Source organism: Ips typographus, linkage group LG2 (assembly GCF_016097725.1).
Source record: "Ips typographus isolate SLU linkage group LG2, UJ_Ityp_2.0, whole genome shotgun sequence".
NCBI lineage: Eukaryota > Metazoa > Arthropoda > Insecta > Coleoptera > Curculionidae > Ips > Ips typographus.
Genome location: NC_138423.1, coordinates 23,338,726 through 23,365,631, shown reverse-complemented (window position 1 = coordinate 23,365,631; position 26,906 = coordinate 23,338,726). Strand labels below are relative to the sequence as shown.

Below are 26,906 nucleotides of genomic sequence, written 5' to 3'. Positions count from 1 at the left end.
GTTGCCAAATATTTGCTATTTAAACTATTTTTTTTCCCGCCAAAACTGTAAAAAGCTATTACAACAAAATACAAAATACTTAAATCCTGGATTGTAAAAACCAAAACATTTCCTAAAAAAACTGATTTTTGACAGAAAAGTCATCGCCAAAATAATTGATTTAACATACTACATACACATCTAATGATGATTTCGATCGAAACCAGTCACTGAAACAAATTATTGTGGCAACGACTTGGAGTATTCTGTTTTACATTAAATATATTTCCACGCAAAACGAATGTAAATATTTGTCTTATTATTAAGGAAACGCAGAAAGGAAAGTTGTTTATATGTTTAACTTTGTTGATATACATACATATTACGTTTCGAGTGTTATAAAAACAACCATCAGGAAGTTGAATTGCCTGAAATTTCCAAAATGAAAATACAAAAATTATCACATCTGAGTAATTGTTTTACTCCAAATTAAAAATAACAAAAAAAAACATGATACGAAGAAAATTTATGAATCAAGACTGGTTATAATAATAAAGATGGGTAATAATCATTTTTATAATTAATGCATCTGTTTGAATAGAGTATACTCGCTTTGTATAAGAAAGCGAGTATTCTATTAAAGTGTGTTTTTTTCCTAACATCAAAATAATCCAAAATTCAAGTAGTCTTAACTAGATAATTTAGAACATTGTTGAACGTAATTGGGACTATAATGATAAATTTGGATTAACGCCATTAATCCACAAATATCTTAATTTCCAAAATGAAAATACAAAAATTATCACATCTGAGTAATTGTTTTACTTCAAATTAAAAATAACAAAAAAAATCATGATACGAAGAAAATTTATGAATCAAGACTGGTTATAATAATAAAGATGGGTAATAATCATTTTTATAATTAATGCATCTGTTTGAATAGAGTATATTCGCTTTGTATAAGAAAGCGAGTATTCTATTAAAGTGCGTTTTTTTCCTAATACCAAAATAATCCAAAATTCAAGTAGTCTTAACTAAATAATTTAAAACATTGTTGAACGTAATTGGGACTATAATGATAAATTTGGATTAACGCCATTAATCCACAAATATCTTAGGTCTGATTCAGTAATAATAACAAATTGATAAAATACCGCAAATTCTAAGTATCCACGAATGTATAACATTCTTTGTCTACGTCTCAATCGGATTATGAACTTTTCATAAAATAATAATTATTATTCTTGATTGGAATTTATATTATTGGTTGATGAACTTTTTCATGTGATAGCAATAATTTCTCATTGTCCTAAAAATCATTTCTACTAAAATTACATCAGCCGTTTGGCAAAAAACCAATCATATTTTTTTCGTGGCATACTAAACCAACTTGGATTAGACAGTGATTAAAAGTAGAGGATAAACCTAAATCTCCATGTATAGCGATTAGATTAATATGAAGACCTTCATACAAATCTGATACACACACGTGCTACGCAAATAAAAGTCACCCTGGATACGCCTTCACCTTTTTTCCATTTACGACGTTATAATTCTAAAAATTGTATAAAGGTCAAGCCAAACACGCAAGGGCTGATGACGTCACAACTAAGGGTTGTTCTGACCTCAATGTTTTGTAACAAAACTTTTTAGAATGTCGGTTCGAGGTCTTGTTTTTGAATAATTTGTTGTTGTTGGCCACGTTCAATTTATAGAGAAAATATGAAACCCAAAATGTATGCAAGTTGGTAAAATAGAAAAAAAGTAACAAATTTTGGAGAGTCTGATCTTTGAAAACGTTATAATTATCTGCAAAGACAGTCATAAATAACAAACAGGAGTATAATCGCTTTGTATGAGAAAATTGTGTGTTTTTTCTTGAGAACTAATCTAAGACAGAAGTGAATTTCAATATGTCGTCACGGTTAATGTCGTCACAATTTTCATTTTTTGTAAAATGGCGGTTTTTTGTCCGCATATTTTGTCACATAAAATAGTTGATAATTTACTGCTTGAAATTTAATGTAACCTAATTTATTATATTAAAATATTTAATATTATAAGTGTTTCACAACTTGTGGTTTAGACTCGAAAGTTCTTTTGTTTTTATCGCTGGGAATTTTCAACCACTCACTCACACCCAAGTATCTGCTAAATTAAATTATCAGCCACCATATCCATCAAAAGTGATGTGGGATTTCCTGTAAAACATGCATTTGTAAAGTGCTCCTTAATGTTAGACTATTGTATAGACTATGCTAATCCGGATAGGCATGTGCTTGTGGTGAAGTATGTGGATTTTCCTTAATCAGAAACAAATCAGAATGTCGTCGGATGATTTTAAACAAACAATGGCAATGATTGGGTGATTTTTGAGCTTTTGACGACACTAAACTTACACAAAACTGCTATAGAAGCAAAATTGGTAAAATACTCTTTCAGAGGGTTTTAATGCGCTTGCCACATCGTTTCTTCACCTTTAATTTTAGATTGAAGCCTCTATTCAACACCAACTCAGTGATAAACCATCTAAACTATAGGAAACTACTAAAAATAGCCCGATTTGCTCTGATGTCGTTGAACGGTCATCCGCCGTTGCACCACTAAAGGCCGTTACCCATGAAATCCTGTTTCCTTTGCCCAAGGTTGAACCGTTTTTTTCCTTCTATTATAATTATTATTGAGCTTTTATTATAAACGACTACAGAAACCATTATTACGTTTACCTGCTTTTTTTGCGTAGCTGTGGGAGCCTTAAAATTAAATAAGTTAATTATTTGTTATTGATCCGTGTATGGTTAAGAGTAGGATAAATCTAATTAGTTTTTTTTTCAAAAAGTTTATGGTTTATGGTTTAAAAAAACCTACAGAAAAGTGTTCGAAATTTAACTTACCGAGATGTGATAATCCTGTGAGGTCTGAATCTGAAACAAAAAAACAAAATAATTTCAATCAACAGTTAATACAACTACAAGGTTGTTTCTTTATTGCTTCAATGAAGTAATGCATTCTTGAATTTCTAGAAGACACTTTGATCGAAAAAATAGAAAAGCAAAGTACTGAAGAATTGAGAAGTGTAGTAAGACAGAGAGACAAACAGAACTAGTTTCCATTCAAAAATTTATAATTTTTAGTTAATTTTCCTTCATAATTAAAAAAAAACCTTTCTTTAGTAAGAAATAAAGCATTATTTTCTTAATTTTCCACTAATCAGTTTCATGAAATTCATTTATTGGATAATTTTCAACTCTTTTCCCCCAACACGTTTCGGTGTTTATTTTTCCTAGGCGCCAAATTGCATAAAGTCAAGTAAATATTTCCTATACCTTTTTCCAAATGAGTCTAGCCAAATTTGTAGACACGAATTGTTGGCAAACCGTTCTAAAGACGCAGTAGTAAATCATATAATTACGGTACATTTTTGCGGTTTCCAAAAACGACAACACGCATGGAAAAACACGGGGAAAACGTTGTTGTTTTCGGGTCTCGGTTTTCGATTTTCACGAGGAAAAACACGATGACCTGTTTGGTAATGATGAAAAGCTGTTTTTTTTTTTGTTTTGACTGGGAGGACTAAAAATATAAAAATGTTTGCTGGCAAATTACTTTTAAAATATTTGAAAATGGTAGAATTTCTTAAGCAAATTTTTAGTCGTACCTGGCTAAATTTTGTAGATTAAACTTTTTTTCAGCGGGGTCGGATTTTGCAAAATTACAAAACAAAGTTTTTGAAAAAAAAATTGTTGTCAATAAAAACTATTTAATAAAATATTCCTATTCAATAACCTCAAAAAACACCTCAAAATTGAGTACAGTCTGGAAGAAAAGCGGTGTCAAAGTTTGAACTGTCAGAAACTCAGTTTAAAAAGACAGTCAAAGACAAAATCGCCTGTACCACTCATAAGGAGTAAGAAAATGGCTTTTTTAAGCACATTTTTGATATCCTTATTAAATTTCCTATTCAATAACCTGAAAAAACACCTCAAAATTTAGTACAGTCTGGGAGAAAAGCGGTGTCAAAATTTGAACTGTCAGAAGCACAGTTTGAAAGAACAGTCAAAGACAAAATCGCCTGTACAACCAATAAGAAGTAAGAAAATGACAGTTTTAAGGACAGTTTTGGAATCCTCATTAAATTCCCTATTCAATAATCTCAAAAAACACTACAAAATTTAGTACCGTCTGGGAGCAAAGCGGTGTCAAAGTTTGAACTGTCAGAAACACAGTTTGAAAGGACAGTCAAAGACAAAATCGCCTGTAAAACCCATATGGAGTAAAAAAATGGCTGTTTTAAACACATTTTTGGAATCCTTAACGATAAATTCCATTAGGATATTAGTTTGTTTCAAGCCAACTTCAACTGCATACACAAATGTGTGTGCAAATATAAAGATCTCAAAAACAGCAATACACAAAGTGGGTTAATTTGAGGCAAAATTGTAAATAATACGCGATTTTAAGACTTCAATAAACTGTTTTGTGCTGTTTCGAACTCATTTAGTTGAGAAAGTTTAAATTGACATAATCAATTTTTTTACTAAAAAAAAAATAAAATAAGAAATACTTATTACACAACCCACACAAATCGTAAAGCGTTTAAACGCAGACACTTCCAGAAAGCTCTGTGTAAACAAACCGAATTTTTTCATTTTTTTTTGGATAAATTGGCAATCGGGAAAGGCTTTTTGGACCAGACTCCAATGTCATATGACTTCGTAAATGATTCTGTGAAAAACAATGACGTCCGCACGTAAACCACTTTGAACGTGACGCGTGACTTTTCGGTGTCGTTTTTGGCGACGCCACAACTTTTTTTTTCTTTAATTTATTTTTGGACCAATGTTATAGAAAAAGGTTACGTATTTCGATACGTAAACGGGCTATAGTACTGTTTTGAATAAGGAATTTTTTTTGTTTTAAACAAGCACCTTTACATGGATTTGGAAAAATAGTAAATATTTTGTGTTTAACTTTATAACCAAAAATAACATCAATATAAACAAAATATTGATGTTATTTTTGGTTGTAAAGTTGTCAAATTATAATAGAAGCATGAAAAAACGCAAAAACCGTCAATACAAGTGACTAATCTGAAATACAACTCGCCATTTCTGAAATCAAAGTTACTATTCTAAAATTGAATGTACTTTTTCTGAAATAGAAGTTATATTTTATTATTATATTATTATGTGTAGTGTCTTCATTTAATATTTAAATTATTAAAAAAATCGTTGGTGATATGATTTTTTTAGGTAATTAAAAAAAAATAGGCGTTTGAGGAAAAAATAAGTTGTAAAAATAAATTGGAAAAAATTGGTTTTAAAATAATTAATTCAAATATTGTCATTCCCAGTAACTGTTAGTCATTGACTCATTCCTTGATCACCCTGTATTTGTTGAGCACAAACTTTCACATTTCAAATGAAAAAGAATAATAATTTTTTTGGAAGGAAACAATAATTTTTAGTGACGACATCTTTGGTTTGGATGGTGTTAAAATTCGTCACTTAAAAAATGTAAATAAATTTATACATTATTTTGTTCGTTTTTGTAGTAAAACTAAGTAACTTCTTGGTGCTAAAAATCAAAATTCAACGCCCTTCAAATTATGTTTTAAAGCGATTCGCACAACAAACGGCAATAACTCGTTGTTGATAAATATTTAGACTTTCATAAACCCCGAGAAGCTAAATTTAACGTTTTTCATTTTATATTTAGTCCCGTTAAAACGTTCCAGTATCAATTAAACGGTGTAGAGGTAATTTCAAAGGAACATAAATTTGTTACAAGGATTAAACGTCCTTGTCGGTTTACATTTAAGTTGACTAAAAATGTAAGTAATGTTTTGAAGACTTTCTAATGGCGTTTTCCACTGGCATGTTTAGTGGAAAGACAGATACATTGGTTTTGCACTAAACTTGCCAATCGAAAACTCCATAAAATTTACCTTCATGACCACAAATGCATCTATACATAATGTCAATGTCAAACAAATTTCAGTTACAGTTCTGGAATATCTAGAAATTATTGCAGTAGTTACTTCATGATTTTTATTATTAATTAAAGATTCTGTAAGGGTTTGAAAAAATATGAAAAAACCACTCTGTAATCTGTAACATCACTTTAAAAAACAAAAATTTACTGATAAAATAACATAACACATTGTTATAATACATGTTATGTTATAATGCATACTTTTTAATCTTCCTGTAACCAATTTACACTGATTTCTAAACTCTCGAATGTTTTAGAAAGTGTTTATTAACAATTTGACATTTAAAAATAACTTTTTTTTTATTACTTTATTGAACTACCCACTACGATCCAAAAGTGTTAAAATGTGAAAATAAACCTTTAGGTTCAATTAGAATGTTTAAAATTAGAGATTAACTAACACACTTACTCATTTATTTATTTATATTTCGAGAATTGATTCATATTAATGGTTTAAAGCGAAATATTGCACAAAGTGGTAATGCGAAAACCAGTTGATATCTGAGGTAAATTGCTTAAGTGTGGCGCCATCTAGTAGTAAATCGTAGAAAACCTTGCCATCTGATATCTGAAACGTGTCGCGCCACCTGTGCACACTAGCTTGAATCGCAAGGTAACTTATATTAATACAGATTTACCGTGTTAAAAGTTTGTGAGCTGTTAGCAGGTGGCGCCACATCACATTGAGCTACAATTACAGGAAATAGTTGATACAACTTGTGAGTAGGTAGTATTTGCATTGTTTACCACCAGAGGGCGCCGGTATCACGCGATTTTCAAGTAAAACCGCCATGTTTAGGCAAAGAATATAATTCTAAAGCACATTTACTTGAAATGCTGCAAATAGAATTAACAAAGCAACTAAACAAGAATTAGTACTAAATTCGAGTTTTGACAATTGATTTTGTTAAAACACTAACAAAAGCATTCTGTGTATGTATCATAAAAAAATTAACGTTACCAGTGTCATTTGGGAACCCTTGTACAGGTTCGTCGCTGTACCCATCCCCTTCGCTGGACATGGCTGAAACAAAAAAAAAAAATGTTTAAAATAAAAAAAACACTGAAATCGTGGTTTTTTGTGTATTTTTTTTGCTAAATTGACCCTCATTTTATACAGGGATTTTTAAAACAAATCTAAATCTATAGTTTTGTAATTATGGAGCAATTTGAATTTTTTGTTTTTATTATTTATTTATATTTTATTGTGTGATGATCACATACCACCAGCTTAGCCTGATTTAATTCCACTTTGTTTTCAACTGATAAGTATACATTTTTAATAGAAAAATATAAAATTTGTTTATAAAAACTTGTGCTTAACATATTCATAGGATGGTATAAAATCTTAATTTATGTTGAAGTTCTAGAATACATACGAGCATTTTTATGAACTAAATACCGTAAAAAAATCAGTATAGATAAAAATGTAATAAAAATGGTATTAAATGCAAGCAATGTCATCTATAAAGGTCAACGGGTCAAGTTCGTCTTTATTGTTACTTATTTTTGTCTTATTTATATCCCGCTGGTGACATTTTTTTTATCGAGCATTTTTCGACCCTGAATCAATAATACGACGATTATTTTTTTTTCAACCGAAGGTTGATTAGCTCTATAGACTATTAAAGATATTATTAGTAATAATTATTGAAATATCAGGTTTTACGTCTATTTCCTTAGTATACAGGGTGATTCTTAATAACAATGAAAGCTAACACTTGAACTTTTTAGAATAGGTTTCTTTAGGTTCATAATAAATTTAGTAAAATCTTAATATACATGTGCAGCATTTGGGGTAAATCACAGTTCTTTTCGTACTTTTTTATTTTGTTTTTGTTTATAACTCAGAGTAACATATTTCAAGGTACTTTATTGAATTAAAAGACAAAAAAGACTTTCAAAGAGTATCTAGCACAATTTTTCTAAGTAAACTATTTAAAGATTGCTAACTTTAATTTGCACTGAACCGAGGCCGTTGCATTGTCTGTTCCGATGATGTAGTCCATTCAATTACAATATAAATTCGATTTTATTTATAAATTACCTTGAACGGTAAATTATTACGAATCTCAAGAGTGTAATTATTATTACAAAATGAAAAATACTAGCTCATAGAAGTAGTGGTAGAGCTGTTTAAATACAGTAAATGACAGAACCAAAAGGAAAACTTTGCAACTTGACTGACTAACACACACTCGTTAAAATAATTTAATTATTTGTCGTTTGTAAACGATTATTGGTTAAAATGGTGTACTTTAATAGATCAACCGGTAATTATTATTACGACCAACATAAATTATTATATTCGAACGGAAATGGCTTTTTGAAATTGTCCAACTCAAGGTTCAAACATGATACGCCGGTGTGTGTTACCGATATTAATTTCCATGTAGCTAATATATTACTACCGTGTTCAATCAGGAAAAATTCGTATATTAGTTGAAACTAATGGATGATATTTTCTTATAAATTTATATTGATAATCAGAATTACGTATGCACCAAACGGTGAAAAGACTGAAGAAAGCATGTAAACCAATAAGCATAGGGACAAACTGATTGACACATTATCAGGGGACAGATAAAAGTTTGAACTGAACCAAACTACATATTCAACTTTTGCAGTTTTGAAATATGTATCTTATTCAAACGTGGGTAATGCTCTTCATTGTTAAATGTGTATAATATTCTGATTGGTATTTTTTGCCTCTGTCCCCAGCACTACTATGTAATTAACTCAAGAACAGTGGTAGATACGAAAAAAATGCAGAAAACTTTGTAAAATAGGATTCTGATCACCCCGCACATTCTTACAACTATTAGATGGTTTGTTTCATGATGAATTGCAGAGAGATCTAGAACGGTGCATCAACGTGACAATTGTCAAAACCAGTCTCATTAGCTGCTGAGAAGACTGAATTTTCATGAGTGTTATTTTGACAGTTCTGAGATTTCGGCTCTTTTTTTGACACCTATTTTGAACTTTTTGACGGGAACGTGGCAACTATCAAAATCTGTCTAATACAGCTATAAATCAACAAAACAGATCTACTAGACTAGGACTAAAAATTCCGTTAATATGGAGGAAAAATCAAAGTAATTTTGAGGTATATTAATTTTCAGATAACCTAGTTCATGATAAGAAAAGAACAAAATTATAGACTTACACACCTTTTCAACTAAAAATCAATCTGAGAAGCTACGGAACATCTTGGAATACACAAAATTTGCTGACTAGTTGTAAACAAATGTTTTAAATGTGAATAACGTCACATTCAAACCACAATTACACGAGGGGTAGATCGCCAAAGTATTTTGGTGTACACACTCGAGGTAATTCGAGGTATTATGAGGCATTGTCAGTATTGCGAAGCATTTTGAGGTATTACAAGGCATTACAAGGTATTATGAGGCATTCTGTGGTAATAAATTTCAAAATGTTTTGCGATATTTTAAAGAATACATTGTATTTTATAGTTTATAGTACACCAGGCAGTAGACAATACAGTGTCTGTACATACAGTGTGTGTCAGAATCTTTGTTACATGATATTAAGTTGAAACAATATTTATTACAAATTTTTATGATAAACTACCAATTTTTCAACTATTTTTTAAGGTCACGTGACAGTGTTACAAGCTCTAAAATTGCATAATCAAAGTCACGTCATGTGTCTCTTACAATTTCAACTTTTACAACTGTCTAAAATGGTCTAAATTTAATTTACCAAGTTTTTAAATTTTAAACCACATTTTAACGATCACGTGATTAATTTTGACAGATAAATTGCATTGTCAACGTCAAGTGACGTGTACTTTGCACTTTAAAGTTTTTACAACGGTTTAAATTTTATTTATCAATTTTTCCAAAGTTTAAACTGCGTTTTGGAGGTCGCGTGACTGTTTTTGACAATGTCAACTGGTCTTTACAGTGTTGCAAGCTCAAAAATTGAATTATCAAAGTCACGTGACTACAATTTTACCACTGTCTAAATTTAATATACTATATATTTAATTTTTCAACTGTTTCTTTTAAACGATCGGTGTCTTTATTTGACACGTGTTAACTTGGTTACTATGACAGTGAGAAGATACGTTTCAACGTCAAAAAATAACCCGTAATTTCAGACAACCGTAAAAAAAATATTTTTGTTTGTTAGAATTTGAAAACCACCACCACCAAGTCACCTGACCTTAGAAAATCAATTTTAAGCTTTCGGCACAAGGACAAATCATGTGTCAAAAAGTTGGAAAACCTAAACTAACCTAACCTAACCTAAAAACTGTCACGTGACTTTTAAAAAAAATTATTTTAAGCTTTTGGTTCTTCAAAATTTGGAAAAGCAATCAGGTAACCTGAGGAAGTCATTTTTTTGAATCATTAATCCTTATGACGTTTTGACAAGGGTCAAAATGTTTTCAAAATTTCAATGTCATATGAGGCATTTTAGGCAGTTTTAAGGCATTATTACTATGAGGCATTTTGAGCAATAATGAAGCATTGTGAGGTATTTTAAAGGCAGTTCAAGGTATTTTGTATGCAAAAAGGCACTTTGGTGTACAAAAAACTATTGGCGGTCTACCCCGTGATCTTATTTTTGTTTGATTTTCGGCATATGTGATATTTTTGAAAACATTTAAAATGTTTTTGGACTTGACGGGGTCTAAATGTTTTCAAAATTTCAATGTAATATGAGGCATTTTAGGCAGTTTTAAGTCATTATTACTATGAGACATTTTGAGCAATAATGAAGCATTGTGAGGTATTTTAAAGGCATTTCAAGGTATTTTGTATGCAAAAAGGCATTTTGGTGTACAAAAAACTATTGGCGGACTACCGCGTGTTCTTATTTTTGTTTGATTTTCCGCATATATGATATTTTTGAAAAAATTGAAAATGTTTTTGGACTGCCTGTTGTATAAGAAACAGTATAATAAATGACGGTTGACTGACATAGTAAGTAGTTTGTGATTGGTGTAAAAGCAGCTTTTCGCTTGCTGCTTTTTTTTGAGCAATCACAAACTACGAACAAATGCTGCATATAACAATTGTTAATTGAAAGACTTAACAATTGTGGTGCATCAATATTGATAGATTAGCATTCCTGTCTTAATTTAATATTGATTTTGATAAAAATTTCGAGGTGCGGAACTATTTCTTTGTCTACTTGATAGAAGCAATTGACTTTTAACATTATTTGCATACGTGTTACTTAATTAATGTTTACTTCATAATTAATCTGTCAGGCTCGTATTATGAAGGTAAAGGAGCAACAAACCTACATTTAACACAGAGATTGCAACTGTAAAAAGTAAATCTGGCTTATCAACGAATTACACGCCATGACAATAAACAGATTAATAATCGTATAAGACAAAAAGTTGAGGTTATTAAAATCGATCATGACCGATTATTATTCAATTTATGGCCGCCTTATTCAGGCTGGCTAATTGCCGCCCATAAAACAATAGCACGACCTCACATGGCACACGAAGCATTATGACAATTTTTAATGTGTTTAAATAATATTGTTGTTACACTCTGTGTACAAGTTCGGACCTTGGCAATTCAATTTTGCATTTTTTTTTGTCCTACCGTGTGTAATGTCACTGCCACCGGAACGGAAGTAACGTTACGTACTTGAATCACGTGTATTGGTATTTTTGCTAGGTTAAATGGTTTATTTAAACGCTTCCTGTGAAGTTCTTTTTTGGGTTTTTATGGTCCACCTTGTATGTTACATTTGAAATTATCCCACAAGAAAGTGTGACAACACTGTCTCTTGTCATTGTTTTCCCAAATTTAAATTTTTATTTTTTAAGTCAAAACATTTTTCTGGCCGCCACTGATCTCTACACGTGATCTCGTATCAGGTGACCGTCAAATGACGGAAGAAGAAGAACATTTTAAATGCACTTGTGGTGTGTTTCTTATAAATACAAAATGTCTAATTGATTGACTAATAATAATAAAGTGGATTATTATGACAAACATTGAAAATCTAAAAAATGTGACAAAAAAACAAAGTAAACCAACATTTTGTAAAAAAGACTGAATACAAATAATACCTGATTATGCACGCTGAACGAACACGACCTTGACATTGCGGTTTTCAGATGTTAATAAATTATATAAGCTTCTTTTCAAACTATAAGTGTTAGGACATTTCATAAAACGCTTTTATAATAAAAATTAAGTAACAATAGTCTATTTATAAAGTCGGAGAAAAAAATGATTGCCTAACACCGCTCTAGGCATAACTTTTGCTTCAGTTCAATGGTCATTTAATGACCAGTCACTACTACCTGATTTTTTAAATAATAATTAGTGTTGGTCAGTGACAGTTAAAAAGTCAAAAACATGACTTTTTCCGTAAAGTTACGACCGAAAATCGCCAAGTTGCTGCTCAAGTTACCTAAAAGATTCTTTCCCGATTACAGGGTTGTGGTTAACGCGACTTTAATTGACCGAAACAGGAGAACATTGTTGGACACGCAAGTTTCAGACTCTTCATCATCATCATCAGAGTCATCAGCTGCGGAAAGGCGCAGGTGCTGTAGATACTGCAACAGACTGTATGATTCTTTGGAGGAAGTTGAAGAACGTACGTCATCCACTCCTTTAAGTCCAGTTAAACTGTCATGGTGTGAAGAAGTAGAGAGAGAGTTGTCCCATCAAAATGAGATTCCTACACCTCCGCCAATGCCTTCCAGCTTTCTAACTCCAAAAGCAACTCCATCGGGAAGGAGGATGACTTTGGATAATATTGGATCAGTAAAGGTTTGGTATTACTACAGGATTTATGACGTTTCAGGGTAAATCAGTAATATTTTTAGCTCAAACCCATACCCATAAAACTGCCCCAAACCCCAGAAATACACGACCTGATGGATATTCTACGAAAAAGATTTGCAGCCCTCCATTCGCCATTGTTTCGTGATGATTCCAGTGTAAGAAATGATTCTGATGATGATGATTACGCTGATTTTGTTGATCAAGTTTGGACTAGGCCAGTGAACAAACATTCAGTGAATCAGCAACTTAGCGTTATGTAATACAGACATGTTTTTTTGTATTAATATTTCTGCAAGTGATTAGTTTTTTTTAATTGTAATAAATGTAAACTAATATCAAATTAATTTTGTTATTACTTCTTGTTACTACATTGGCAGAGACAGCTAATTTACATCGTCGTCGTTTAGGCTCAATTTTTCTTGCCATTATTCGTAAAATATATGGTAAAACTCATTGTTGAAGTAATCAAGCAAACTTAAAACTATTACTGGTTTTTTGTAACAATATTAAGATCAATGAATTGTAAAAAAATGTTAACTCTGCTATTGTTCTAATTTGATCACATAATTAAACTTTAAACAAAACTTAGATTCTAGTTAAATCACGTGACTATCTACAGCCCCTTACATTGTCACTTGTCAAGCAACCAACGAAATGCCTACTGACGTTTATATACGCTGACTTTATAAACGTCAGAAGTATTTAATTTCCTAGAAGTTTAAACAGTGATTTTTAAATGTTCTAGCAGAAATAGTCCCTTCTCTCCCGTTACTTTTGACGTCACACCCAGCTGGTAAGTACATATGAAATACGCTTTTTTTAATCTTTAATTGTTAATATTAATTATTTCTGTAACGCAGTATGTTATACAAAAACGAGTTTTTTCACAAAGAAAATCACGTGATGGGGAAACTTCTTTACGTTGGCCGGTCATGTGGCTTCTCTTATGAACTCACGCTATTGGGCTGTTACTTGACAATTGAAGTACTGGGTGACTTGACTTTGACACTTCATGTGCTAAATGTCACAGTTAAATTAAAACTGAGCCTAAGGCGGCCTTAAATATGTAGGTGCAATCAGCCCTTGAACAAAGGTTATGTTTTGGAATTGTAATTGAATGTTAACTTTCTAAATTTTCTAAAAGTACAAACAAAAATTAATAAACATCCAAAATCTGTCAATAACTAAGTAATGAATGAAATATCAATGTCACAATTGACAACTGACGTCATTTGACTGCGATGTGACCGGTTGTCATCAGATGACACATTGTCAAATGGTTATCCATTTACAGTGTTGCCAGATTTATTAAGTTTAATTTAAACCAACAAAATTAAACTGCATTAAACATGAATCATTCGTATAGCCAGCTTCCTAATTGAAAATTCGTCTATCGTACATCATTAGCGTTTGCTTTCCCAAAGAAAGTTGATGCATTATTATAGGACGTTACGTAATTATTTTAGCTAATTAATTCGCAATAAAAGTGTGTTAATATCGTTACGACACCACTTTTACCGACGATAATCTTCGTTTTAAAAGTCGCCAAAAACACTTATTTTTCTCTATTTTTCAATCGCAAAAAATCCTTGAATTTTTCCGGTGCTTTTCGGAAAAAAAAACCGTTACTAAACTGTTACTTTTAACCGCTTTAATTATAAATTTATTATTACTTATTGCGGCTTCCTTAAATCCAAACTCGAATATTTGAAAGTTTTTGCATTGAGAGGATTTTTTTTTTATTATTGTCGCCGGTAATTAAATTGTGCTATTTACCCGAATTAAAAAAAAAAAACGTAAATTCATAAAAGATACAATTTTACATAATTTACAGATTGGAAATTAAAATGCGTGAAACTCGTGTCAAGGACGTCATCTCGGTTTCCACTACACATTTTATCGAGAGTGTTTGCTTAGGATGACAGTTTTAATAAACTTGCTATTTACTGCTAATCTTAAATTTTGAAATTTTAATAATGAGCCAAGAAAAAACATAAATTAACAGTTAAGTGAGGAATTTCAGTCTAAAGACTCAATTTGGCAACAGTTGATTAAGTTGGACTGGTCTAAATTTTACCTGCACAAAATCCCCTAAATTGTTATGTGCTTTATCAAAATTCTTTAGATAAGAAATTTGATAGGTTCTGGGGTTTGTCGTTTTGGTAAATTTAATACCTTCTTCAGGGCTCACTAATTTATATTAGTTAGGTTTAAATTCTTTTATATTATTACAAGATCAGTACACAGTAGGGAAATTTACATACAAATTTAAAACATCACGTGCACACGAGTGTTTTTTTTTATTAAAACGTGATTCTGATTTATGTATTAATTTATGATATTGTAATGTGCATCTTGATGAAACTATTAAGCATGAAAACGTGTCTCCGTGTTCTCATTTCTGAACAGTTAGACTTACATGCATTAATTGTTTTCATTTTTCTACATTGTCAAGTTATTAAAAATAAAAAGGCAACCACCAAGGCATTTGTCGGTATTGTCGAAATAACTTTTCATTTGCCAAAATGCTCTTACAGGGTGGCAAAGTCTCATATAGTTTATAGTATTTTCAGATTTTGATAAAACTTTTTATGTGAAAGTTGTACATGACCCCAGCTCTGTAATTTAAAAATCAACAATTTCTAAAATTTCAAATAAAACATCCTGTTTATTAGGTAGGTACATACAGTTTGAATTCTGCATAGGAATCAATGTTTTGCTTGAAATAAATGGCGATGCTACAACTTATAAGAAAATGTTTTGACGTTTGCCTTCACTTAATGTATTTTGTACGGTTTTCTGTATGCATTATCGAATTTGTAACCCTGTAGAACACGGAAAAGAGAAATAATATCCATTTGATAGTGCGTACAATAAGAGCATTATTTGCTATGAAAACTAAATTATTCGAAACGAGTGTTAAAAGTTTCAGATTTTTCCAATATTTTCTTTGTAACTGGCATAGTTTTTCAGATATTCAACTAAAATTTTTAGTGACAGGTGTCAGAAATAAACATCAGAATCCCTTTTTTAAATCTTCAAACTTTTTGTGGTTTTTCTCAAAGAATTGACTTTTAGAAATTTAAATTGAATGTTAAGAAACTTTCTTGTGTTTTTCAGTTATTTGCCAAATTCCACAAAAATGTGATAATAATAAAATTTTAACCATTATATTAACACATTATTACATACATATTGAATTGGATATTTTTACACCACCCTGTATTTTCTTAACTATATAATTTTTTTGTAGACTTATTTTTGTACATATAGGAAAATGACTATGACAGAAACGTTTTAACGTCAAACATGGTGACGCATCCACCATTTGTCCTGATTTGAACTGTAGACAATAGCTTTAATTTTCGATGCTGATCTGGTATGTACATGGCTTTGGATCATCTGCATGATAGATTATTTGGAATCCGCTAAATTAGTAAACAACTACTGTAGTTAACTGTTAAACCATACGTGTAAGTGGTCCAAACTAGTTATAAAACAGTTCAAGGAGTCGGAAACAAAATAAAAGTAATATAACAAACAAACTTGGCAATTTTACATTTCTGTCATTTTCGTCATCACCACTTATGACAGCGCGCAATGACGTAACTGCTAACTGCTGTGGCTTGGTCCATATCGGTCACCCAGTTCTCTATACTTTTTAAATTCGATTTCAAACCAATTGAAGCGCTTCGGTAACGAATGAAAAGCCATAGACAGAGACAGTAAACACAACAAATTAAAGAGGCATTGACCGTTTCAACTCTTCCTAGACCCCACGTGACCATTAAAACGTTGCGTGTTGGACCATTCATTAAATTCTTCAAGTTTTTTTTTTATATAAAGAAGCCGCTTCTCGACGCGGCATCATCAGGAATTCCGGCCTCACCTGATTTGGAAAAGTCGCTTTTGATCCGTTTTCGTCCTACTGAAACGCGCCTAATTAACGCTAATTTTCGGCTCGTTAACAATCAAAAATCGTCTTATCGGAAATCCGCGATTAATTCGCGTAAACGTGCGATTATTTACCAAAAGTGTCAGGTGACCTAACGCATAACAAAAACCGCAAAGGAACGTGGGTTTATCGATTTTCTGTTTTTTTTTTTTAATCTAACGACGACGAAGCACGTGACCAGCATTAAACAATAATTTACTAGCAATAAAATCGATCTAATGTCGTTAAGTTTGTGGTTCACATATCTGATTTACTTTAGAATCGCATTAAAGGTTTTTCCGTAAGTACCTGGTTAAGTGATTCGCAGGAAACTCATTTATGTACAGTTATCACCAATGGATTGAAGGCTATGAAAAACTGAGAAATTATGCAAATCTAAACTAAAAAATGATTTATTTTATGATTTATATGAGAAAGTACTGTTACAATTCAAGTTACTCACCAACGAGTAAAATATTCAAAATTGAAGAATAAAACAACTATTCAATTCAAGTTTACAGAAATATGAGTTTACAACACATCTGTCAAGATGTTATGACTGTGATGATTACAGAAATAAATGATATTAAAAAAACGGTATTTTGAAAATAGACCTACATTTAGAACAATGCTTTGATCTGTTATGCATATTTTTCTGAACTGCTTATTATCAAACTACTTTATTTCATTCTATTTATTGAATTAGAAACAAAATATTTTAATATCACTCCTTTTTTTGTTAAACGTAAATTAGCATTTTTTGTGATCTAATAATTTCTAGCTTAATACGATTCTGGAGTTTAAACTTATTAGCGTAATATTTAGAAATTGATTTTATTTTATTTTGGTATGGCTAGAAAATGTCTAAATTTTATTGGTTCTCACTGCACAGCATTTACAATAGACCATTTTGAGGTGACGTCACAAATGTCAAACGTAAGTCAGCCATATTGCCGGGGGGGCATACAGACCCACTAGTTAAATGTAAACCATAGAAATTTTCGATTGAGTTCAGAAGATTGTAGAAAAAGGCCGTCGTTTTGTTCAGTCGTGCGTTGTGGAAATAGAGCAGAAAGGGACGAATTTGTGCAAATCACTGTCTCAGGTATCTATTATTATTATTTGTCAGTGGTACAGCATCTAACAAAGTATGGTTAAATAAAATATTGTTTTAATTTTTATGTATTGTGTCAGTTTTGTTTGGTTTTTTTTAGGCAAACCAGCCAAATTGGAAGATAAGGACAATCCTGACTGGGTTCCTTCTGTAAATATGGCATATATATTATTACCAAAACCCAAAATGTACAAAGTGTATAGTGGCATGTTCAAGCAGTTAAGCGTTAAAAAACGTCTCATAATAGTAAGTTTTTGTACAAAAGTTATAATTTATCTGTAATAAGACCTTTATATAGGAAGATGAGCATGAAGGTGAAAGCACGTTAGCTATAAACATGGACAGGGAACTACAGAAGTATCTGTATCTTACTTGGAACAACTTCAACAAATTGATGACCATAGCCAACTAAAAAGTGAACAAAATGCTGTGTATAATTAATTGTCTATCAGAAGATCTCAATTTTGCAAATCAAAAAATTATACATTGCAAGAAAAACTAAAATCGTCTGGCTTGTCAGAAGAGTCATTTAAAGATAATGATTCAAGAACATTATATTTTACAGGCTTTCCAAAGGCACAGATGATGTTTTTAGTTTTTAACAGTGGTTCTCCCTACATATCATCTCAATGTACTCTGCTTCCTTTTAAACAGTTTATTAAACACCAGGAGATCACAAATAACAATGAAAATCAATACAGCTAAATTCAGTTGTCTGCCCCCCCGGCAATATGGCTGCCGTCGAAAGCCAGTGTCAAAACCAGGTGACTCAAAATGATCTATAGGTAACGACCTTAAATGGACGACCCTTAAAAATATGAACGAACTATCAGTACAGTGAGTAGAATATGACTAATCACAAACTATCAGAGATTTAGTAAAATAAGAAGACAGGTATTACTTTTAGACTTTTGAAAATATGGTTTCAATTAAATGCAGTACTAAACATAGAGCAAGTTATGTAGGGTTGATCATACTTTTGACGTCACTCTAACCTTAACATTGACAGAGTTTAGACAGTGGTCGAAATACGTTTCTGACCAAGACAAAAATTACTTAATTAATTAATTCGACCAACCCATTTTTAAATTTTAACCCTAATTTAAAAAAAATGTTTAAACGTCAATGTTTTAATACAAACTTAAAACATTTCACACAAATAACTTGAATAATATACAAATTGTTCCTAAATATGTATGTTTGTAAATAATTCATTATCGTTATTCGAAATATTAATTTGTTGAATATTCAAATGTTTGTTATTATTGCATTTCGAATTTTCTTACTTAAAATATTCGAATTTAAGAGGCTTTTATCCCCCTTGACAATTCATTAGCAGTAGGAATTTAAACCACTATATTCAGGTAGATTTATTTTTCAGAAAGTTTCAGTGCAGCTGCTCAGATGGTTTGTAAACATTATTGATTATAGACAGGTCACTGTTCTGTTCACCATATTTTTTTGTAACTCCTCAACATGGTTGCCAGACAAGTTTTTAACATTGTATTAACATGTGTCGCAAATTAATTATTTTTTTTTTAAGTTATAAAAAACTTACTGTTTATCAGAGGTTGCTAATACATATTTTTTGGCGGGATAGACAATAATTGGTTAGCATATCGACGCGATTTCTACAACGAAAATGGACTTTTAATCAATTTTTTCGTTAAGTAGGGAACCAATAATTTGCATAAAATTGATTAAATTATTCACGAAACGACGACGGTTTGTCTCGTCGTCCACTTGAAAAACTGGTTCCGCGCCCGTTCGTACCACTTTTAACCCTGAACTAACGTAAATCGAACAATTTTCGGGAAATATTACCTGAATGCTTGAATATCTGATAGACCACCGGTACGCACTTTGAGGAACCACATAAACTGTCTTCCATATCTCGGTGGTACCGCGAGATTTTTGGAACCAATCCACTGCACTTTTGAAATAAGTAAGTGGCTCCCCGCACTAGTTCATTTTAGTCGACACTAATAGGGCTGACACTGGGTACCTCACGTGACTCTTACATTATTACAACCCCTTAAAGTCCACTTTCAGGTCCGCAAACTATTCAAACAATCACTGGCACAGTTTTGAATTTGCAAAAAAATTGGTACCATGATTTATTTTTTTGGCTGGTACGTCTAGTTTTTAAGGGTGTCCTAGAGTGAGTGGTACCCGGGTACTAATTTGTAATCAACGTAGGATATCGGAACCTGAGATTGACACGGTCGAACCGAACCGAAGCGGGTGTTTGAGTCAACTCACCTGTTCGTTGTTGTTTTGCCGGTCACCGGTGTATCTGTTTTCACGGGTACGAACCATCGAGGTATACAACTATTTCGGTAAAGCAAATTATTAATCAAATACACTGTGGTTTGTGTTTTAGTATGTTCTTTGTGTTAGTTGTGTTATTATAGAGAATATTATCAAAACTTGACGTTACAACTTTTCTAAAAATACCATAACAGATAACATTGAACACTATAGTTGTAGCAAAAATTACAAAAAAACACCTGATAGTTTACGTATAAACCATCTAAGCACCTTAATACGTTTATGGTACTAACATGATAGCGTGTGCTTTAAGGTTACGCGCCTACTACATTACCAACCAGGCCAGAGAACCCAAACAAATTCAACTAAGTTGAACAACGGCCCAACTCGTCCAGTATGCTCGATTGTATTATGATGCGACACGGAATCTCGCCATTTCCCACTATCGTGTCATCATTTTTCCTTAATTAGACTTTCCCTTTAATTATTTCGTTGTAACTTTGCCAAAATTGAAATGGACACCGGAAAGATCAAGGCCGGGTCGCGTTTTAGTTGGATTAAAAAGCAGGAAAAATGGCTAGAGATTGATTTTAGATAATTCAAATTGTAGCGTGAGATTTGTCAAGTTAATAAAGTTGGTCAATATTTGCGTATACAGTAGAACTGTTAGTTTGTGATTGGTTAAAAAAAAGCTGCTTTTTTTGACCAATCACAAACTACCCACTGTGCTGAGATTTACAGGACAGTGGTTGTGTGTCTGGAGCGACAAAATGATCACATGACCACTTTAACAGAAAGCTCTACCTGATTTCTTGGGACCAATTGTCAAAAGCGTGACATTCGTTTTCTTTCTCCGCTAAGTGACATATGATCTTGCGCATTTGACAGGTGGACACAAGATATCAAAATATGGCTTTCCGATGAAATGGTCATGTGATCATTTTGTCGCTCCAGACGGAGGTCAAAAAACCAAAAACTTGCAGCTTTGAAATTGCCTCTAACCTGAAATTGAACTATGAAGTCAATTTACAGGTTTATGATTATCAGTTTCCTGCTTTTAGCCTTCAAAATCAGTCTTAGAAGTCAAAATTTACTGTTTCAAGTCAAATTTGGTGTTTATATCTCAGGCTAAAAAAGTGGCCTGAAAGCTATGATATTGCCCTTGCAACATTGAAAACCTGCTCAGAAACTTGCAAATAGCTCATTAAGTCAATTTTCAAGTTTGTGACTATCACTGCCTTGTTAGTAACCTTAAAAATCTATCTAGAAGCTATAGATTAGGGTTTTAAGTCACTCTAATGATTCTTGAATTTGATTTTCACATTTGCAGTTAAAAAGTGACGTAAGAATTTTGAAACATTGAAAACTTGCTCAGATACTTGCATCTAGGTTATTTAAAACATATGCAAATTGTTGACTATCATTTCCGAGTTTCTAGCATTAAAACTCTAAAAAATTAGGGTTTCAAGTCAATTTTCTTGATTCTTGGATTTCAATTTCAAAAGAGGCCTAAAAGCCTTGAAATTGTTTTTAACACATGGAAAATTGGGTTGGAAATTTGTAAGTCAATTTTCGAGTTTGTCACTATCATTTACAAGCTTTTTGCATACAAAAATCAGCTTTAGGAGCTAAAATTTAATGGTTCAGGTCAACTTTTTACATTTCCAGTTGGAAAAGTGGCCTGAAAGCATTTAAACATTGAAAACTGCTTCACAAATCTGAAATAGGTCTATTGAGTCAATTTTCAAATATTTGACTGTCATTTCCTTGTATGTAGGCTTAAAATTCTGTCCTAGAAGTCAAAAATTGAGGTTTTAGTCAACCTTTACGATTCTATACATTGATTTTTGTACATTTTTAGCTTAAAAAATGGCCTGAAAATTTTGGAACTCATTGAAAATTGCCTCACACTTGCATTTGGACTATGGAGAAAAACTTCAAGCAAATGTGCGTTATAAGCATGTCACATTTGTTCCTTGCTAAGTGACAAGTGTCAGAATTTCTTCGCCAAGTAAAGAAACTATGTACGTGACTTTTATGGTAAATTGGAAGCCGAAAGAGTGGACAAAAATACTATCGATATTCTATATTCTAAACTTCAAATAATTGAATTGTTCTACAGGGTGTCCCTGTGCAGAAAAAAGAAAAAATGTTACCACAATGTTCTTAAGCCTTAAATAAAGCGATTTGACCTAACTTTAGTCTAAAAGTGGATTATGTAAGAGATACAGAGTGTCAAAAATTTAGATTTTTGTTTTTTCGGACACCTTATTTAATTAATGCCTAAACAAACCAACTAAGTTTAAGTTAGGTGTAGTTCAAACTGTGACTTTTGTCACTCGTTCTGTCCCATTCAAAACCATACTCAAAGCTTTATAGATTGAATACTAGGTCTGTTCGCAGAATGAATCTCCTGAACTAATAATCAGAGAAATATGTCCAGCTATTACCCATAAAATGTCAATGTCACGTGAGCATTTAACCAATAAAAGCCAACAATTTCCGATTTTCAGTTGGAAACCAGTTTGAAATTGCCTCTAAGAACCGACCTACTATGGTCACTTTGACACTTAAACCTCGGCTATTCTAACATACATCACGTGACTTTTTTTATAATTTTTTTTTAGCTCTTCTTATGGTGACGTGATCATCCGTTTCTGCAAAGACCCGTTAAAGTAATAGTCTGTAAAAACGGTGTTGATGGTGTTTACAACTTGGTGCAAATTATTAATATTAACATACTAATAATGATTTCTTTATATAAATTTACACTTAACGATCAGGGAAAAATACTAAAAATAATGTGACCCATGCAATTAAAAGTTGTTCCATCAGAATGGCTTATTAAAAAAACTGACTCTCTGCTGGTGACTGAATCACACACAACACGTCACAGTCAAACCTTAAAACTAAGCTGGATTAAAAATACGTTGGTGCAATCGGCCATTAGACATTTTATAACAATGAAATCCGGTATACAGTATACACTGTCACTTTCAGAAAAAAAATTTGATGGCCTTACTGATTTGCATTTTATTGTCGAGTCATTCCAACGTAAAAAGAAGATCGAAACCATCTGATCGGTTATCCCCTGTCATCACAGGTAAGAAAAAAACGGTTCACAGTCCAATCGGAAATTATATTGAAAATTATTCTGTAAATAATTAATAGTTCAGTCGAAAGTTCAAGTCGGTCACGACATTCGGATGCCAAAGTCCAAAACAAAGAACCGTGGAATTTCCGTAAATTTTCCTCGATTATTCAACAATCTTCACTACGATCATGTAAAATCGATATATTCAAGTGGTGTTTATTTGGTTTTAGCGGAAACATTTTAGTTTTTCGCTCCGAAAAGACGGCGTACGTCTTCCATTAACGTGCAAAGGTTAAAATTTGCATGTCGGTACCAAAAACGAACAAAGCAAACAAAACACGTACAACTAACGGACAATTAGCAAACAAATTAGCGCGTTTGTCATTCTGTTTTCGACTTGATAAAAGAATTCTTTAAGTCAACAAATCTATATGATTTATGAAGTTTTGGGTCGGGCAAAACCAAAAACCATACAGTGACGTTTTTTAATAAAGTAAAAAAAAAATGTTTTTGGATAGTTTTCTTGGGAGCAGTAGATAGCACAGAAATTATATTAATTTGCCATATTTTAAGACTTTTCCAAGTATTCAAAAAGAAAATTCTTTGATGCTCTTTGAATAGATATTTCTCACTAAGAGTGATACATAGAGTGTTTTGCAAAAGTTGTGGCGAATTTCCTTAATCTACCGATTTTTGTTAAGTGAATTTTAAATTTTTAACATGTAAGCTACTTAAACAAATGCAACTTTTACCTTCTGTTGGGCCTACTACTCTACTAAATGCACAGAAACAGTAAAAGATTTAAAAACACTAATTTTTCAGTTTGAAGTTCCGGGTGTCATGCTTCAACTAAAATAGACTCAAAAAAACCACATCAGAACTGGATGACAAAGCTGTCCTCCAGCAGTCATTTACACCATCAACCGGCGTTCATTTCGATCCAACTGTCAATGTCAATAACAAATGGGGGACAAACAAACTTGTGACCTGTTAGATCAAATTGCGCACTTCGCTTCAAATTAATTCCATTTATAGGAAAATGTTTAACTGTCCACTTATGTCACATCCGTTTCAGCAGGCTGACACATGTCAATTATGTAGTTTGTTGCCATCTTGGTACCTAGAATAGTATGGGAAAAAGCGAAATTATTTGCCTTCTGGTTGACAACAATGCAATTTTCTGTTGTGTCATTGCTTGGCCCACTATTAATGGCATTTTTTACGAAAACCTGTAAATATACAGGGTGGTCCAGTTTTAAATGTCAATAATTCACCAATCCATAGCCAATTAAAAAATAAGTTGACATGCATTATGTAATTTTCCTGAAAAATGATTCCTAAGGAAAATACAGTCCTTCAAATTTCTGTTTAAAAAATCGGTTTTTTGTCATAACTGTCAAACCGTTGGAACAATTTTGATCCAATTTGGAACACGCGGACGTTTGCCAAAATTCTCTAGTAGCCTAGATACAGGAAGATGGTTTTAATGTTTTTGCCTTATCTTCTACGTCTCTAGATATTTTTCAAAAATTACGTGTTTTTTTTTAACTTCATTGTTTACGATGAAAAAGAAATTATCTCTTATAAAATTCTGATTTGAAACCTGTACGAGAAGTTCAAAGACCCAAAACTAACTCAACCCAACTTAAAAATTGTCTTGGAAACAGAAAATTCACTTAAGAAGCTTAAAAAATGTAATTGTAGCTAGTTTTCATAGTTTCCAAACAAACTGAAAGACTTTAGTTTTGAAAATTGACTGAGAAAAGATAAAAATTGATTTCAGAAGCTTAAAAATTGTGCTTGTAACTAGTTTTCATGCAAATTGAGAGACTTTAATATTGAAAATTGATTTGTACTTGTAGACATAAAAAACTACTTTTTCTAGAATTTTTTACTACAAATTCATACATTTAAACCTTAAAAATTGACTTCAACACCAAAAAGTGACTATGAACTAATGAAAAGTAACATCAGAAGCTTAAAATTTGCATTTGAAGTAAGTTTTCATAATTTTCAATCAAACAAATTTCAATAAATTTCAATATTTTAGTTTTGAGAATAGTCTTAGATAGAGGACATTGACATTAGATTCATGAAAATTGTCTTGAAAACTAACTTTTCTTGCTTTTAACTTTGCTTTTAATTTTCTCAGAATTCTGGACTATTTTTAGTGTTTCAAAACTGCTTTCAGCTTGGAAAATCGAGTTTCAAGACTATCTTTACCAAGTTATTGACACAGCAAACTTAAAAACAATTTTCACATTCTTCATAGACTTAAAATGGCATTCCAAGCTTTGTCACTATTTAATCGACTTCTAGACACCTCAGTGCTAAAAATTCGAGTATTTCTTAAAAATCTAGATTGTTTTTAGTGCTTTAAGGCTGTTTTCAGTACCTCAAATCGAGTTTCAAGACTATCTTTAACAGACATGTTGAATTGGTTAAAAGTATTCATACTTTGATGAATTTTCTCCGTTTGTTTCATTGATCTTAAAACCTACAGTTAATCTAAATAATTATTTATACAAAGGAATTTTTTTATTGACCAAATCATATTCGAAGAAACGTTGCTCATTTGTTTTGTTTGTCGTGGTTTCTTTACGTCAAGAATACCTACGCAAAGAATGATTGCAATACTTAATTTATTGTTAATTTCATTATAATATGAGACACGTTTTAAAGCTCCAATTCTTGGTAATCTTTCAGTTTTGTACTATTACGTTTTATGTATGGAAACCATCAAAATTCTCTAAGTTTATACTGGTTTTAAATTTTAATACCTTGCTAAAATAAAGATCATCAACCTTTCATCAAAATGATCATTAACGAAAGATCATTATGTTATTTTGGTTAGACTCCTGATCCATTCATCATACTTTACATGAATGAATAACGGTCTTAAAGCAATCTGTTATGCTAAAGAAAAGTAACGAAAACACTGTTATTATAATGGTATTCTTAATTCAAATTTTTCACGTACTATCTGCTATTAAACGCAAAATAATGTAGCAATAAGCGTTCAATCAGTTAAGTAACGTGTATTTGTGTTATTTTTTAATTTAAGTAAAGGCAAATATCAGATTTTGTAAGGCTATTAAAATAATCTTGGATACGTTGCGTAACTCCCTTATAAGCAAATTAATTTAACATACATTATTCTCTGTTGTTTTGACATTATTTAGTCATTGAGAAACTTGGGGATTTTTGCTTGAAATTGCTTCCTTGTTTACTTAAAATTTGCTTTTTATGTCAAATAATTAATATAAACAAGCTGGAAAAGTCTTCAGAATTTTGTGTCCTGATTTGACTTTGCTCAACAATAATGTGATTAAAATATAATTATCTAATCACACTGTATAGCAAATATTAATTATTATAAATGCGTATACGGAAATTGTTCTTCGCCAAATTAAACATTGCATTGCAAATGTACGAATATTAGTTTTTAATTATATGGTGCGAATGCAAAACGTGCACCAACCATATTAATTATTAATTTAATACACCGTTAATGAACTTAGTTGTCCGGAAGTTTTTTTGTGGTTTTTAGTGAGGTTAATTATCAGTAAACTTGATTTTTTAATTTAAGTGGGAAAAAACCATCGCAGTGACAAAAAATCTTCTTATCTTCCCTGGAAATCTAGTTTTGGTAAACAAAGTGTTTGATACAAGTTGTCTATATGATATATCGACCGTGAGTCTATTTCTGACCTTTCCATTTTA

General features: G+C 31.6%; 2 protein-coding genes across 7 annotated transcripts in view; one reads left to right on the top strand and one right to left on the bottom strand.

Moving 5' to 3' along the window:
* Window positions 1–26,906, bottom strand: part of LOC145724411 (uncharacterized) — an 84,286-nt gene that overhangs the window by 37,717 nt on the left and 19,663 nt on the right. For 4 of the 5 annotated variants that reach the window (XM_081972688.1, XM_081972689.1, XM_081972685.1 and 1 more), the window contains exons 3-4: window positions 6,935–6,997; window positions 2,874–2,903 (exon numbers count right to left, since the gene is read on the bottom strand). In XM_081972688.1, the coding sequence (XP_081828814.1) occupies window positions 2,874–2,903; window positions 6,935–6,997 (93 nt within the window). Of the gene's footprint in view, window positions 1–2,873; window positions 2,904–6,934; window positions 6,998–19,642; window positions 20,072–26,906 lie in introns of those variants that run through there. The other variant, XM_081972690.1, reaches the window with a different exon arrangement.
* LOC145724412 (uncharacterized) lies at window positions 5,796–13,110 on the top strand. Of its 2 annotated transcripts, XM_081972692.1 has the most exons (3): window positions 5,796–5,812; window positions 12,416–12,755; window positions 12,812–13,110. In XM_081972692.1, coding segments are annotated over exons 1-3 (561 nt in total). In that variant the 5' UTR covers window positions 5,796–5,810; the 3' UTR covers window positions 13,031–13,110. The 2 variants fall into 2 exon arrangements, with proteins under 2 accessions (XP_081828818.1, XP_081828817.1); XM_081972691.1 differs by lacking the exon at window positions 5,796–5,812 and having other exon boundaries at window positions 12,306–12,755.

What these genes read in the sequence shown, in the direction of transcription:
- LOC145724412 (XM_081972691.1), top strand. Translation starts at nt 12,336, where the DNA reads ATGACTTTTTCCGTAAAGTTACGACCGAAAATCGCCAAGTTGCTGCTC. An exon ending in ATAATATTGGATCAGTAAAG is followed by an intron (nt 12,756 to 12,811) that starts GTTTGGTATTAC and finishes TAATATTTTTAG; the next exon opens with CTCAAACCCATACCCATAAA.